Source organism: Lynx canadensis, chromosome B1 (genome assembly GCF_007474595.2).
Source record: "Lynx canadensis isolate LIC74 chromosome B1, mLynCan4.pri.v2, whole genome shotgun sequence".
Taxonomy (NCBI): domain Eukaryota; kingdom Metazoa; phylum Chordata; class Mammalia; order Carnivora; family Felidae; genus Lynx; species Lynx canadensis.
In genome coordinates, this window is record NC_044306.2 from 111,510,128 (window position 1) to 111,526,368 (window position 16,241).

Sequence of the window (16,241 nt, forward strand, 5' to 3'; positions counted from 1 at the left end):
CATTTTAATCTGCAAAACACTAGGGCTGAGTAGTGTCACATGCTGATTTTACTTTTCTATGAGAAAGTGACTCCCTGGTTCAATGATGGATTGCTTGTTCTCTTTAAACAACAGTCAAGATGGTGAATGCCCTGGGGTGATAGACAGAGTGTGCAATGGGAATGGGGGCAAATCTGATGGGCCGGTTCAAGTTCACCTGACAAAGCTGGAGCAGTCTGCAAGCAGCATTCGAGAAAGGATTATTCACACTGGCATTATGGTTTTGAATGCATTTTTCTCCTTGTGCAGCTGCGAAGCTCCCTCACACTGAAGGTTTATACACCATAATAAAGAGATTTATTTTTTTTTTTCTCTCACTCTTGCTTCTTACACTTTACACCTAGTTTCCACTGAACCGTTCAGGCAGAGGACATCTGTATAAGCAAACCATACAGAACAAACATCCTCTCCAGACAATAGCAGTGCTAAAAGACAGTAACAAAAGCCTGATATTTCTGATGTCTGAAGGGACAAAAATTACATCTCCTGAAGTTGAACACAACTCCTGAAACTTAGCATTTTATATATTGTCATGTGATGCTACACACAAAAGATTAAACTGAAAGGTAATTATTTATTCAGAGTTAGCAACATGATAATGGAAGTTTTCTAGAATTGACTTGAAAATATCCCAGTATCCGTTTTGCTGTGGGCAATAAGCATTAAAGAATAGGAGTGGGGGAAGATATTAGAAAAGTTTAAACATAAGGAAGCAAAATAACTTTCTTTATAAATTAGAAGTACAACTGAGGAAATTCTATTTGTCTTTCTTTCCTTCCAATTTTCCATCCTTGTCCATCCGCTTATCTATCCTCATCCTACCTCGTTGTAGAATGGTTTCCTGAAGTCTGGAGAGCTCAGACATTCTTCTGTAATTAGGACATAAATCCTTATTGCCTCTTGCCTTATGTAGCAAGAAGTAGTTAGCTAATAAGCAGTTATTGGGTATATAAAATGCATAGAATTAGCATTTGCTTATTCATTTAATTTACTTATTCATTCAATTATTTAAACAGAAATGAACTGTTTAAGCACCAACTATTAAGCAGACGCTAACATAGGCAAATGCTGTGGTACAACGGGGCACAGGGCTCCGTTTAGGCTGGTCAGATAGTATACCCTCCAAGCCAGCCTCTAATGATCCCTGATCCCTGCCTCCTGGTATTCATGTGCTTTTGGTCTCTCCCACATGGTATCACAGTTGGTCTGTGTGACTAATAGAATATAGAAGTGATGGCATGTCACTTCTGAGACTACATTATAAAAGACTTGTGACTTCTGTCTCTCTCTCCTTTGGATTTTTCACTGTGATTGAAGCCAGCTGCCATGTTGTGATATGGACTGGCCCAGGTGATGAGGAACCGAGGCCTCTGACCAACAGCTAGCAAGGAAGAGGCCTCCTGACCACAGTCACATGAGAGAGCTTGGAAGTAGATCTTTTGGTCCCAGTCAAGCCTTCAGATGACTGAAGTCCCAGCTGATATTGTGACGGCAACCTTAGGGAGACTCTGAGTCAGCACTATCCAGCAAAGCCACTCCCCAATTTCTGATCTGTGGAAACTTCAAGAGAATAGCCTTTTATAATCTTTTGTATATAATACCTTTGTCATTCAAAGCCTCTGAGTTTTGGGTTAATTTGCCATGCAGCAATAGAGGAATAATATAGCCAATAATTATAATCCAGCTATAGTGTAGATAATATGACATAAATGTATATTAGCTTCCATGATAACTGTGCAGTGATAGGTGCACAATTATTGTGGTAGATCAAAGGAGGGGTACTTAGGTTGTAGAGAAAAAAAAGAATGGGAATAAAGGATATCAAGGAGGATTTTTTTGAGTTTACTTATTTATTTTCAGAGAGAGAAAGAGAGTGCATGTGCCAGCATGAGTGGGGGAGGGGCAGAGAGAGAGAGGGAAAGAGAGAGTCTCAAGCAGGTTCTGCCCTGTCAGTGCAGAGCCTGATGTGGGGCTCCATCCCATAAACCCTGAGATCATGACCTGAGCTGAAATCAAAAGTTGGACGTGTAACTGACTGAGCCACCCAGGCACCTCTCAAGGGGGAGTTTTTGAAAGAAGTGTTGGTTGAGGTGAGTCTTCAAAGATGGGAAGACATAGGGGTGACTGTCCTTGTAGGCATAAGCATGAAAACAGTCACCAAGTGACAAAAAAGACTGTAGTGGGGTGGGCAGAGGCAGGGTGCCTTTGGACTGAAACCATTAACAGTTCAGTGTTTCTACAGAGAAGACTACAAGACTAGGAGGAGTGTTGGGCTAAAAGAGAAAGCCCTATATCCTCATCTGATAATGTGGACTTTCTACTAAAAAAGAGAACCATTCGAATTTCATATTAAATACATTTTTTGGCTTAAGTAGTACCTGCTTAATCCAAAAATTATGGAAAATACAGATGACAGAGAAGAAAATATAAGTCCACTGCCAGAAATTCACTAGCCAGGGAAAACTACAATAACCAACCCATACATTTGTATATTTTTCTATTTACATATACATACATACTGATATTGGGAGCAATACTATAAATTCTGCTTTATAGATTGCTAGTTTTTACTTTAAAGTTTATATACAATTAAATATTTTTGAAAACATAAAAATTTCAATGGATGAGTAACATTTAGCCATGTGGATGCATTATAATATATAATACTATTCCCCTACTCTTTAACTTTTAAATTATTTCATTTTTTACTATCATGAGTAAAGATATGATAGACACATTTGTATTTGTTCACATTTCTGTTCTTTCCTCATTAGAGATTCATGGAGGTACTAGTGGGTCCAAGAATGGACAACATATGTTGTCAAATTCCTTTCCATAAAGGCTGCTGTAATCCATATTCCCGTTGTCAGAGTTTCTTCCAACCTTTCCAGAATTGAGTATGAACTTTTAACATATTTGCAATTTGATAAGTGAAAGTAGTATTTCCTTTTTGTGAATCCTCTGTTCACATCCTTTCTCTTTTTCCCCTTATTTGCGTTTCATAGTAGGAGTTAAAGCAAGTTAATGACATAGGAAGATTTGTATTTAAGAGAGACCACCAGTATCTCGGAGGACGATGTGGGGCAACACTGGAGTCTGAGATCATGCAGATCTCAAAGTACTGGTCATAGAGATAGAGAAAGAACTGTATTCGAGAAGAGCTAGACTGAAGAATGCAATATAGGGGCACCTCTGTGGCTCAGTCAGTTAAGCAATTGACTGTTGATTTCAGCTCAGGTCATGATCTCATGGTTTGTGAGATCAAGCCCCACCTTGAGCTTCTCATCGACAGCGTGGAGCCTGCTTAGGATTCTCTCTCTCTCTCTCTCTCTCTCTCTGCCCTTCCCCCACTCACTCACACATGCTCTCTCTCTCTCAAAATAAATAAACTTAAAAAAAATAAGAAGGACGTGATCAATTGTGTCAAATGCTGCTTATAGATAAGAAGAGTACTATGAATGAAATTATTGGCTAGTAAACTTGAGGTGAGCAGATATAGTTGAGTACTAGATGATAGACCTTCTCCATGTTTCCTCCAAATCTTATGTTCTTTCTTTTGCTTTTTCCAACCCTTTATCTTTCTTCTGCATGTTGGCTAGTTTCTTCACATTTACCTTGCATTTCAATAATTCTTTCTTGAATTATGCCTAGTTTGTTGTTTAACCTTTCTATTAAATCATAAATATCAATGACTGTATTTTTCATTTTCTCTAAAGTCAATCTGGCTCTTTTTAAACCCTTCTGGTCTTTATTGTATTTATACAAACCTTAAAAATATTTTAAAAAGTCCCTTTATTATTACTTTTATATGAACATAAATGTATAACAACATTTAATAAAAGTAAATGTGTAACAACATTAAAGGGAATGATAACCAACACTTTCTAGGTAGTGATTGCCTCTGGGCAGAAGAGGAGGTGTAGATTAGGGAAAGGTCTACTGGAGGCTTCAACATTAGTATTACATTTAATTTCTTAAGCCAGATGTTGGATATATTGGTGTTGGTGTAAATATATAACAATTTAAAGAGATTCTTAAAATGTAATTTTCTGCAAATTCCCCTCAGTAGTACAATTTGTACTTAAAAGAAAAAGTTTATTTATTTTGAGAGAAAGAAAAAGCACAAGCATAGAGGAGGGGCAGAGGGAGAGAGGGAGAGAGAGAGAGAGAGAGAGAGAGAGAGAGAGAGAGAATCCCAAGCAGATTCTGCAGTGTCAGAATAGAGCCTGACAGGGGGCTTCATCCTGTGAACCTTGAAATCATGACCTGAGCCAAAACTAAGAGTCTGACACTTAGCTGACTGAGTCCCCCCAGGAACCCCTATTTCTGCTCTTTTTGATATAGAAATATGCATTATGTCACAACCTTCCCTCCACTCAAATCCCTCATGTTGTTAGCCTCATCTCATTCAACAGATAGCCTAGACTTTTGACTTCACAAAGGAAAGGGTGATCTGATACGTGCTTTTCATCAACTTCCTTCTTTATCACCTCAAATTTCCAATTTCTTCATCCATTTGTGTTACCTGTTTTTCTTTTGTGTTGGTAGAGATACTCACATTTTCTTTGTAAATGTAAAAACCTGATCTTTATTCCTGATCTCTTCTTCTACAACAAGGGTTAACAAACCTTTCCTGTAAAGGCCCAGGTAATAAATATTTTTGATTTTGTAGGACACACAGTCTTTGACGCAACTCCTCAGCTCTGCCATTGTAACACAAGTTCAGCCACAGATAATATGTAACTGAATGAGTGTAGCTCTGTTCCAATAAAACTTGGAATGGTGGCAGGATTTGACCCAAGGGGCCATAGTTTGCTGATCTCTGTTCTACAATATCCAGAGGGTCATTCTGTCAATCAATGGCTTGTTTTAGCTGTCACCAATCTCTTCGTTATCCTCAGGCCCTCAATACATATTCTATTTCTTCTTGATTTTTCTGCAGGACTTCACACTGTTGAACACTCTTTCTTATATTCTTTCTTGATTAGCTTGTTTGACAAATCACAGTTTTCATCTCTACCAACCCATTCTTTGGTTTATCCTTGGTATTTCTTCCTTTTTATCACCTTCCAATGAAAAAAAAATGACATTTAAAAAATATATGCAAAATGAGAAAGGCTAATATAATGAATACTCATGTACCTGTATCCCTGCTTCAACATTACCAAAAAAGAACCAAGCTTTTTTCACTTCCACCTTCACTTTTTTTTTGGCTTTAGTATTGTTTTAAGATACCACTTCACTAATTTTATCTAACACTTAGTAAACATTAAAAATCCCTTATTGTCTCCAAAGTGTTATTATATCATTGATTTATTGTCCCGCTTTTAGTGATACAGTTGATTGAGGTGTAACAGCCTGATTCCTCCATTGTAAAGTTCTTCTATCAGTGATCTATCAGTGATTATTTCCCAGGTCTATTATTTCATTAAGGGGTGTATGGTGATTTCCTTTTGTTTTTTTTCTTTTTTTTTAGAGAGAGAGAGAGAGAGAGAGAGAGAGAGAGACCGTGGATGGGGGATGGGCAGAGGGCTAGAAAGAGAAAGAATCTTAAGCAGGCTCCACGCTCAGTGCAGAGTCTAATGCGGGGCTTGATTCCATGACTACAGGATCATGACCTGTGCTGAAATCAAGAGTCAGATGCTCAACAGACTGAGCCACTCAGGCACCCCCATGATATTGCTGTTTTTTAAAACAAAATTAGGGGAGCTTAGATGGCTCTTAGTTTTGGCTCAGATCATGATCTAATGGTTGGTGGGATTGAGCCCTGAGTCAGACTCTGCCTGCTTGGGATTCTCTCTCTCCCTCTCTCTCTGCCCCTCCTCTGCTAGTGTGCATTCTCTCTCTAAAAATAAATAATTAAACTTAAAAAAAAGTTAAAAAAAAACCCTTTATCAGATCCAGAAAGCTTTCCTTTGTGCTTAGTTTGCAAAGAGATTTTTACCATGAGTTGATTTTCAATAAATAACCTTTTTTTTTTGCATCTTTTGAGACTATGATTTTCCCTCTTTATTTTTTAAAAAAATTTTAATGTTTATTTCTTTTTGAGAGAGAGAGAGGTGGGGGGAGGGGCAGACACACACACACACACACACACACACACACACAGGATCCAAAACAGGCTCCAGGCTCTGAGCTGTCAGCACAGAGCCCGACGCAGGGCTTGAACTCATGTAGCACTGTAGCACGAGATCATGACCTGAGCTGAAGTTGGACACTTAACCGACTGAGCCACCCAGGTACCCCTCCCTCTTTATCCGTGAATAGGATGAGGTTTTTCCCATTTCTTTAATAAACTTGTGTTGGTTTGGGTTGTTTAGGAGGCAGATGCCAAAAAAGGATTAGACATATATGATATTTATTGGGAGAAATGACTGTAAAGGCTCAGCAGTGGGAACAAGAGTACACAGGTCTGACATCTGTGAAAGGAGAAGGCAGACAAAGGAGGGTTCGGCAGGAAGAGTCTTAGAGGACAGCAGTGTTAAGAAGTTTTTGATCAGGCCAGTGGGAAGACTTCATGTGCAGTTACCTGTTTAAAGTGTCCTGGCCTTGCTGAGTCAGTGGCTGAGAGCACACTGGGGAGCGTGACTTCACCATGAACTCAGCAGTGGACCCAGTGGAGTGGAAGCTGGATTCCCAGTCAACCACACTCCCACAGCAGCAGATCTGAACTGTTCTCACTTGCCCTGACGCAGTTGTGAACAGATGTGTGCAGTAACCCCTGAGAAAGCTCTATCAAGCATCCAGAAACTTCACATATGTAAGTCTGAGTCACATCACCAGGTAAACACTAAGACTTGCGGAAGTAATACTAAAGAATGAGGGAAATTTAGAATGAATTGTGGAGGAGGGAAAGGGTGAAAACTAGTTGCAGCCCCAAAGCCTAACTTCAGGAAAGGAACATCTCACCAATATCCATTTTCTAAGTTTTTTTTAGCAAGATCCTGGATGAGCTGCCCCCCCCCCCACACCTGTGTGAAGAAGCAGATCTGTGTGCTGTAAGGAGTGGACTGTTGTGGCTGTTAAAATGCACTATTCTTCATTCACACCTTTCACAAATGTAAATGCACTAGAAGAAAATATGGTGGGGGAGGGCCCTGGGTGGCTCACTTGGTTGAGCCTCTGACTCTTGATTTTGACTTAGGTCATGATCTCAGGGTTGTGAGATTGAGCCCTGCATCTGGCTCAGCAGAGCCTGCTTGGGATTCTCTCTCTCTGCCCTTCTCCCCTACTCTCATGTGCTCTTTCTCTCTCTCTCAAAAAAAAAAAAAAATATATATATATATATATATATATATAAATATAAGTATATATAAATATATATATAAGTATATATATAAGTGTATATATATAAGGGTATAAGTATATATAAGTATATATATAAATATAAATATAAATATAAGTGTGTGTATATATATATATATAGTGGGATTAAAATAAACCCATGGTCAGGAGGATCTACATATGACATGCAACCTAGGAGCCATAAAATAAAAGATTAATGAATTCAACTGTATTAAACAAATTCTGCATGGAAGAAAAAGTTTCATATGAAGTCAAATGTCAGATAACAAAGAGAAAAAAAACTGTAACTTCTATCACAATGTCCTGAATTCTTTAATATGTACAGAGAACTCCTAAATATTGCAATAAGAAAAACACTCATGGTATCAGCATTGATAGTGACAAAAAACTCCAAAATCTCAATGGCTTAAACACAAAAGTTTATTTCTCATCTGTTTTGTGTCCATGATGGGTCACTTGGGGGCCTTTCCCGTGTTGCCCTCATTGTAGTACTTACGCCGCTACGCAGCTGTCTCCTGACATATTCTTGGTAATTGTGGCAGAAGTAACTCCATAGCAAGTCACACTGGCAATTAAGTATGGGTCTGAAATGGATAGGCACTAATTCCTCTCACAAGTCATTGGCCAGAAGTAGTCCCACAGGCCTGCCTAAGTCTGAGGGGACCAGGCTTCACTATACTGTGTGTGCCTGGGGGAAGAGGAAGACCCAGCTCCCGTGAGTGGCACCAAGCCCATCCCATTACCACGCCAGATAGTCTATGACTTATTTGGTTTCTCAGCTGAAGGTCTTGTCAAAGAAAGACGATGGCATATTTCATTACATTTCAAATGCTGGTGATTAAAGAAGTAAAAAATTCCCTTCTTTCCAAAATTGGTAGTGACATCGTTCTGATCAAGAGAGTGAATCTGGGGATCTGTCAGATAGATAAGCCCTTTTCCATTACTAGTCACCCAACCTACAAGAGAAATAAATATGTATGAGAATTAAATCCTCTACAAATGTCAGTAATGTGTTTCAGAGAAATAAAATGTATATGCTTAAAGAGATATTTTAAAAACCTGGTCATAATGGTTTACTTTTAATAAATTTCTGCTAAGGGATTTGGTATTGCATACTCCAATAATTGGTTTAAAAAGGGAAACTAAATGCTGAGTAATTAAATTTGTCAGCTATGACATACCTAGATCACCAATTTTCAAGGAATTAGAGAGCAGTAAAATGCACTTAGTTTAATTACTAAGATCACAATATATTGAATATTTATTTCATGATGCATACGTTTATTTAGTGCCTAACTCATTAATTCATATATTCATCTGTTCATTTAACAAATACTTATTGAGTATACATGCTGTACAAGACACTGTTTTGAGTACTGGGGATTTAGCAATGAACGAGTGAGTCAAAAATTCCTACACTTGGGGTGCCTGGGTGGCTCAGTTTGGTGAGTGGCTGACTCTTGATTTTGGCTCAGGTCATGATCCCAGGGTTGTGTGATGGAGCCCTGAGTCAGGCTTCGCACTGAGTGTGGAGCCTCCTTAAGATTCTGTCTCTCAGGGCCCCCGGGTGTGTCAGTCGGTCGGTCCCTCGGTCGGTAGGTCGGTAGGTTAAGGGTCAGACTTCAGCTCAGGTCATGATCTCCCTGCTCATGAATTCAAGCCCCACATAGAGCTCTGTGCTGACAGCTCGGAGCCTGGAGCCTGCTTTGGATTCTGTGTCTCCCTCTCTCTCTGCCCCTCCCCTGCTCATGCTCTGTCTGTCTCTCTCTCAAAAATAAATAAACATTAAAAAAATTTTAAGATTCTCTCTCTCTCTCTCCCTTCCCCACTCATGCACATGCACTCTCTTTCTCTCTCTCAAAAAAAAAAAAAAAAAAACCAATAAAAAATATCCCTACACTCATTGAGCTAATATTCTGGTGAAGTGGGACAGATTAAGAAGCAATATAAGGGGGCGCCTGGGTGGCTCAGTCGGTTGAGCGTCCGACTTTGGCTCAGGTCATGATCTCACAGTTCATGAGTTCGAGCCTCACGTCGGGCTCTGTGCTGACAGCTCAGAGCCTGGAGCCTGTTTCAGATTCTGTGTCTCCCTCTCTCTCTCTGACCCTCCCCCGTTCATGCTCTGTCTTTCTCTATCTCAAAAAAAGTAAATAAATGTTAAAAAAAAATTTTTTTAAGAAGCAATATAAGTACGTAAAATATATAATATGGCAGAGAGTGATGATAAATGCTACAGAAGGGGAGTAGACAAAATCTTGGGGAATGGTCATAGAATCATTATTAAAAACAATTATAATAAACCTCATTTATCATTTAAATGAAGTGAAGAGTATTGGCTCTTATATCAGTATAATAGTTCTGATAAATAAAATACTAGATGAACTGAAACAAAATTAAAATATAAATGCAGAAAATTTTTAAAAAGTCAGATTTTTGTACACACAACTTTCTGTTCCATAATGATCACCATTTATGAAACCCAATATCACACTTGTAATAAGGGTAAAGGGCTGAAGAAATGAAAGAGTGGAAAGATTTTCACATATTAAAACATGCAATATTAAAAAACCTACATCACTCAAATACACTTAAGTGAAATTTTAAAAAGCTGTTGTGGATTTGCTCTAGAATTAAGCTCAACAGAATGTGAGGCAGATCTTCTCACTGATTATGTATTACTCTAGACACTTGTAGAACCTTTACACATTTTTTTTTCAGACAGCACTTGCTACATATAGTAAAATCAATTTATTAAATTTATTTATTTATTTTTAAGTTTATTTCTTTTGAGAGAGAGAGAGAGAGAGAGAGAACAAGTGGGGAAGGGACAGAGAGAGAAGGAGAGGGAGAGAATTCCAAGCAGGCTCTGCACGATCAGCACAGAGCCCGATATAGGGCTTGAACTCACGAACCATGAGATCCCGACCTGAGCCGAAATCAAGAGTCAGATGCTCTTTATCCACAGGATACAGGTGTGCTGTTTTGAAGGGACACATGCACCCCCATGTTTATGGCAGCACTATCAACAATAGCCAAAGTATGGAATGAGCCCAAATATCCATGGATGGATGAATGGATAAAGAAGATGTGGTATGTGTGTGTGTATATACACACACCACCACCCCCCCCACACACATACACATTGGAATATTACTCGGCAATCAAAAAGAATGAAATCTTGCCATTTGCAACTATGTGGATGGAACTGGAGGGTATTATGCTAAGTGAAATTAGTCAATCAGAGAAAGGCAAAAATCATATGACTTCACTCATATGAGGACTTTAAGAGACAAAACAGATGAACATAAGGGAAGGGAAACAAAAAGAATATAAAAACATGGAGGGGGACAAGACAGAGGAGACTCATAAATATGGAGAACAAACTGAGGGTTACTGGAGGGGTTGTGGGAGGGGGGATGGGCTAAATGGGTAAGGGGCACTAAGGAACCTACTCCTGAAATCATTGTTGCACTAAATGATAACTAATTTGGATGTAAATTTTAAAAAATAAAAAAATAAAATTAAAAAAACTAAGAAAAAAAGTCAGATGCTCAACCGACTGAGCCACCCAGGCACCCCATAAAATCGATTAATTTAATTACACATGGTAGTCTAGGCACTGAACAATCTATTAAATAATGACTGGAAGAGCTAGTTACAAGATCTCATATTTACATATGAATAACACTAAAAGTAAAAAAAATAATCCCCAATTTCACATACCTTGTAAATCGACCACAACATCTCTATGATTAGAAAACTCGTAGGAAAAATGGCCGTATGCCAAGCCATAGTCTGTAGCTTTGTATTCTGTTTTAACCACTTTCGCATTATTTGATAATTTTACAAATTCTCCCAGGATATAAGGTTCCACACTTATACATCCCTTTATTGTCTTGCCTTCCAAAATCTGAAAAATAGAAATGGGAGACAATATACCACAATGGCTAGGAAGGCTGCAGGCTCTGGGGTCCAGCAGACCTCACTTTGAACCCAGGCTTTGCCACTTAGGAGCTTTGTTATAGATTTTGGTTTGCCCGCTTGTAAATCAGGTATTATAATAATAGCCCCTATAGGAGTGTTAAAAGAATTATATGAGAAAAATGCATGTAGGGTGGTTAACATATTATGTGATATATAAGAGAACCTAAAATTATTATTATTCTTTAAAATGCTCACATAAAAATGAGGCCATGATGGGACCTACCCCAGGGAGTTAGCCCGTTAGGATATGTGGATAGATCATGTGCTGGGACACGGGACTGGAATGTCAGCTAAGCATTTGTGTGTATCATCTATTTTTCAGAGTTGTTTCAAAGGTTAATGTGTTAAATGTCTGGCATAGTGCTTGACATAAAGAAAGTGAAAAATGGATGATAGCTGTTATTAGTGGTAATAGAATATGGGTCTAAAAATGTCTCTGGCCAAAGTAAAACAAAATCCTTTAGGTGTGAATGAGCTAAGGATTCGATATAGTTGGGGAGGCAGAATATTCTTGATCCAAATAAGAGAAAAGTCAGTGGAGGCGGATTGTTGCCTATCTATATTTAAAGAGATATCCTAGTGAAAACACATTGGTCTCGATGGCCCCAGAAGGTAGAGCTGTAATTCACAGGTAGAATTCAGAGGAAGACAGATTTGGGCTAAATCTAAGAGCTTTCTAACAACTAGAATTATTTGAAAGTGAAAAGGTAATAATTATTTGTCCTTACTAAAGGTATTTAAGCTATGACTTAGTAATCACTTGGTCACAAGGGGTGGGGTCCAACAGATGTGAAACAGGGAATGAATGCATTGTGCTGAGGGAATAATTTGTACTACATATGATCTTCAGGGTCCTTCTTCTCTCGTTGAAAGTACAGACAGTACACAAAGAAAGGATACTACAAATGCCAACTTGACCATGTATGCAGACCAGATACCAAAATTAACAGCGTGATTTGGGAGATCCAAGATCCAAATTGTATATTCAGGGTAGAGAGGGTCTTAGTTCTGACATGTCTAAGTGGATAAAGCAGACGAAGTAGATGAAGGAGTCTGGTAACTGAGTTTACTGGATTTTACCAGAAATCTCACCTGACATATATTTATAGGCCTGTTTAAGCAAACCCTTACTCCCTTTAATCTCACCAGTAATACTGTGGACGGGATATAGAATATCTGTGTTGGGATCTTTTGTTCATAAAGCCTCTTGTTAAATTCTGTCACGTAGTGCTGTGCGGTCATTTGCCGTTCCACATCAGCGAAGTGGTGCCAGAGCCCCTTCTGCTCCTTATATTCTTTCCCAACATACCTACGACCAGAGGAAAAAAATACAAAAAGAAATGCAAAAGTGATCCTACCATAGAGTAAGACAGCAAAGACCAAAGAAGATACACAAAACTGCTTGAAAGATGTTACTCTTTCTCTACCTTAGTCAATATTATCTTGAATTCTCCTATGACTCAAATAATCTTGTGAGAGCCTCCTGAACAACAGAACATAATTCATGCTAGCTGACTGTGATGGTTAATTCTATGTGCCACCTTCACTTGGACATAAGGTGCCCAGATATTTGATCAACCGTTATTATGGGTGTTTTTGTGAGGTTGTTTGGGGACGAATTTCACATTTGAATCAACGGACTGAGTAAAGCAGATTGCTCCCCCTAATGTGGATAGGCCCAATCCAATCAGCTGAAGGACCAAATAGCAAAAGACTGACCTTCTCCCAAGATAGACATTCCTCTTGCCAAACTGTCTTTGAGCTGGACATGGGTCTTTCCTGCCTTTGGACTTGAAGGGAAACATCGGCTCTTCCTGGGTCTTCCACCTGTTGGCCTTGGCAACTACACCATTCGTTGTCCTGGGTCTCCACTTTGCCAACTACACATTTTGAGATTTTCCTGCCTCTATAATCATGCAAGCCAATTTCTGACAATAACTCTCGTCTATATATGTTTGCATCTTCTTGGCTCTGTTTTTCTGAAGAACCCTGTCTGATACACTGCTCCAGGATAATACTGATTATAGAGGAAATCTCCCCTTAACGAATCAGCTTGCCAGGCTTCCTTGGTAAGCCAAGGGAGCCAGGATGGGCACCAGAAAGTGCAGACTCTGCAACCAGATCTTTTACTACCTGCAGCGTGGTCTTAAACAGGCTAACTAAACAATCTGAAGCCTTCCTCTACCCCTTCCCCTTGAGAGTCCTTCATCTCTACAAATATTTGTTTGCATCATCACCTATTATGCATATAGCATTGTGCTAGTCAGACCTGAGTGTTTCAAAGAAAGTATGAAATATGTATATTTCAAGGACTTATGCATACTTGGAGACAAAATAAATGAGGCAGTAAATGATTAAGTGTTGAAAGGAGCAAGAAGTAACTATCACACTTTACTGTGGTTTATATTTGCTATACATTGGTGTGAATTCATGAGTAATTCACATGCGTCCAGAGCGACCTCCAAAAATCGAAGGGAACTGTTAGAGTTACAGGCCTCAACTAGAGAAAACTCTCTCCAGAAGTTTCTGCCAATAAGGTAATGAAATCCACGTTGGCTGCAGTTTTGGCCATTCAGCCTCCTGGGGATCCGAAAAGAAACCTGACAGGGGTGGCTGCAGAGGAGGAACCCACATGGCATCAGAAAGCAGGCTGCAGGGGACCAGCTGTCCTAACAGAGGTATTCCGTCAGTGCTGTGAGCATTTCTGCTATGGACGGACCTCTGGGCTGCAAGAACTTTGAACCCGTTTGGAACTTTGAGCAAACCTTGGTACAGGATCATTTCCCAAGCATTCTGTCAGAGGACCTCCAGTGCTAGGCACAGGATCAGCAATCTGGGAATGTAGACCCATTCTTTCTGGCATCTCATGCCATTTTGCTGGGGTCATTTTTCTTCAGTAAAGATTTGTTAGTAGTAAACTCTTTTTTCTTTGACTGCTTTTTAAGATTGTTTCTTTGTCCTTGGTGTTCTGAAGTTTGACTACAATGTGGCTAGAAGTGGACTTACGATTGTCTCCCTTCCTCCCTTCCTTCCTTCCTCCCCTCCTCTCTTCTAGTTTCTTCCCTCATTCCTTTTCTATCCTGCTTAGGATTCATTGTGATTCCTGTATTTGAAGATTAACGGGTTTTGGCAATTCTGGAAAATCATCAGATATTATCTATTCAAATAGATATTTGCTTTGTTATCTTTTTCTGATCAGACATATATTGGACCCTCTCACTCCATCTTCCATGTTTCTTATTCTCTTTTATTTCCCATCTCAGATCCTCCTATGATGCATCCTGGTGTATTAGCTTCTTAGGGCTGCTGCAACCAAGTGCCATAGATTGGGTGCCTTATACAACAGAAATAGATTCTCTCACAGTTCTGGAGCCTAGAAGTCCAAGATCAAGCTATCAGCAGGGTCACGTTCCCTCTGAAGGCACTAGGGAAGAATGTTTTCCGGTCCTCTCTCCTGGCTTCTGGTGGTTCCTGCCTTATGGCAACAATAACTACAATTTCATATGCATTCTCCTTGTGTGCATCTCTCTCTCTTGTTTTTTAATGTTTATTTATTTTTGAGAGATAGAGAGACAGAGTGTGAGTAGGAAGGGGCAAAGAAAGAGAGAGACACAGAATTGGAAGCAGGGTCCAGGCCCTGAGCTGTCAGCACAGAGCCCGACGTGGGGCTCCAACTTACCAACCGCAAAATCATGACCTGAGCCGAAGTTGAATGCTTACCTGACTGAGCCATCCAGGCACCCCCACGTGCATGTCTCTCTTTAAATTTCTTTTTTAGAGCGGTGCCTGGGTCCCCTCTGTCCCCCTCTCTCTCTGCCCCTCGTGTGTGCAGGTACATGCACATTCTCTCTTTCTCAAAAATAAATGAACATTAAAAAAATAAATTTCTTTTTTATAAGGATACCAATCACAGTGGACGAAGGGCCCACTCTACTCCAGTACAACCTCATCTTAACTAATTAATCTGCAATGACTCTATTTCAGTAAGATCCTAGTCTGAGTACAAGGGGTTAGGGCTTCAACGTATGAATCTGAGGCTGAGGGCACACAGCCGTTAAAAAGTCATTCAACCCATAACACACGGCTCCATCATTGGATGCAAGTTTCTTAACATCTCTGCACCTCAGTTCCCTCATCTGTAAAATGGGGATAATAATATTAACCTCATAGGGTTTTGTGATGATTGATTAGATTAGTATAAAAATGACTTAAAATGAGGCTTGGCAAGTATATACTTGGTAAATATATTTATTGTTTCTACTATTATTATCATCAACAACCTTTTCAAGAAATGTACTTCCACTTTTTAAGAATCACCCAATTTCTCTCTCTCTTACTTCCTCTCTTCCTACTTATTTCTTAAATTATTTGGATTTGGATAAAGAGCAGGGTTCACCTTAAAATTCTTGGCTGATAGGTCTTTTCCAATACACAGATGATGTAAAAGTAGGCCTCAGACTCCATGGGGAAAAATAGTAACATGGTTACAAATTTTTCAAGTAAGTTTTTGCTTAAAGTTGTTGTCAAGAACTAAGGCCAAATTAAAAATTTTCCAGGTGTTTACCTCAATGGGGTGAGTATTTTTTTAAGAAAACTTTTTCCTTGGGGCACCTGGGTGGCTCGGTCGGTTGAGCGGCCGACTTCAGCTCAGGTCATGATCTCGCGGTCCGTGAGTTCGAGCCCTGCGTCGGGTTCTGTGCTGACAGGTCAGAGCCTGGAGCCTGTTTCAGATTCTGTGTCTCCCTCTCTCTGACCCTCCCCCGTTCATGCTCTGTCTCTCTCTGTCTCAAAAATAAATAAACTTTAAGAAAAAAAAAAAAGAAAACTTTTTCCTTGAGGATGTATCCATTCCTGAATCCTTGCTCTATATGGATGGATGGTATCTAAACTCACTCCCTTCCATGTGTAATTTT

At 39.4% G+C, this 16,241-nt stretch overlaps 1 protein-coding gene across 3 annotated transcripts in view; it reads right to left on the bottom strand.

The window, feature by feature from the left end:
- Nucleotides 1-4,279: 4,279 nt before the first annotated feature.
- ALPK1 (alpha kinase 1) overlaps nucleotides 4,280-16,241 on the bottom strand; it is a 142,973-nt gene continuing 131,011 nt past the window's right edge. For 2 of the 3 annotated variants that reach the window (XM_030313237.1, XM_030313241.1), the window contains 3 exons: nucleotides 12,475-12,637; nucleotides 11,068-11,254; nucleotides 7,743-8,300 (listed from right to left, as the gene is read on the bottom strand). In XM_030313237.1, coding sequence (XP_030169097.1) covers nucleotides 8,101-8,300; nucleotides 11,068-11,254; nucleotides 12,475-12,637 — 550 coding nt within the window. In that variant the 3' untranslated portion in view covers nucleotides 7,743-8,100. Of the gene's footprint in view, nucleotides 5,106-7,742; nucleotides 8,301-11,067; nucleotides 11,255-12,474; nucleotides 12,638-16,241 lie in introns of those variants that run through there. The other variant, XM_030313240.1, reaches the window with a different exon arrangement.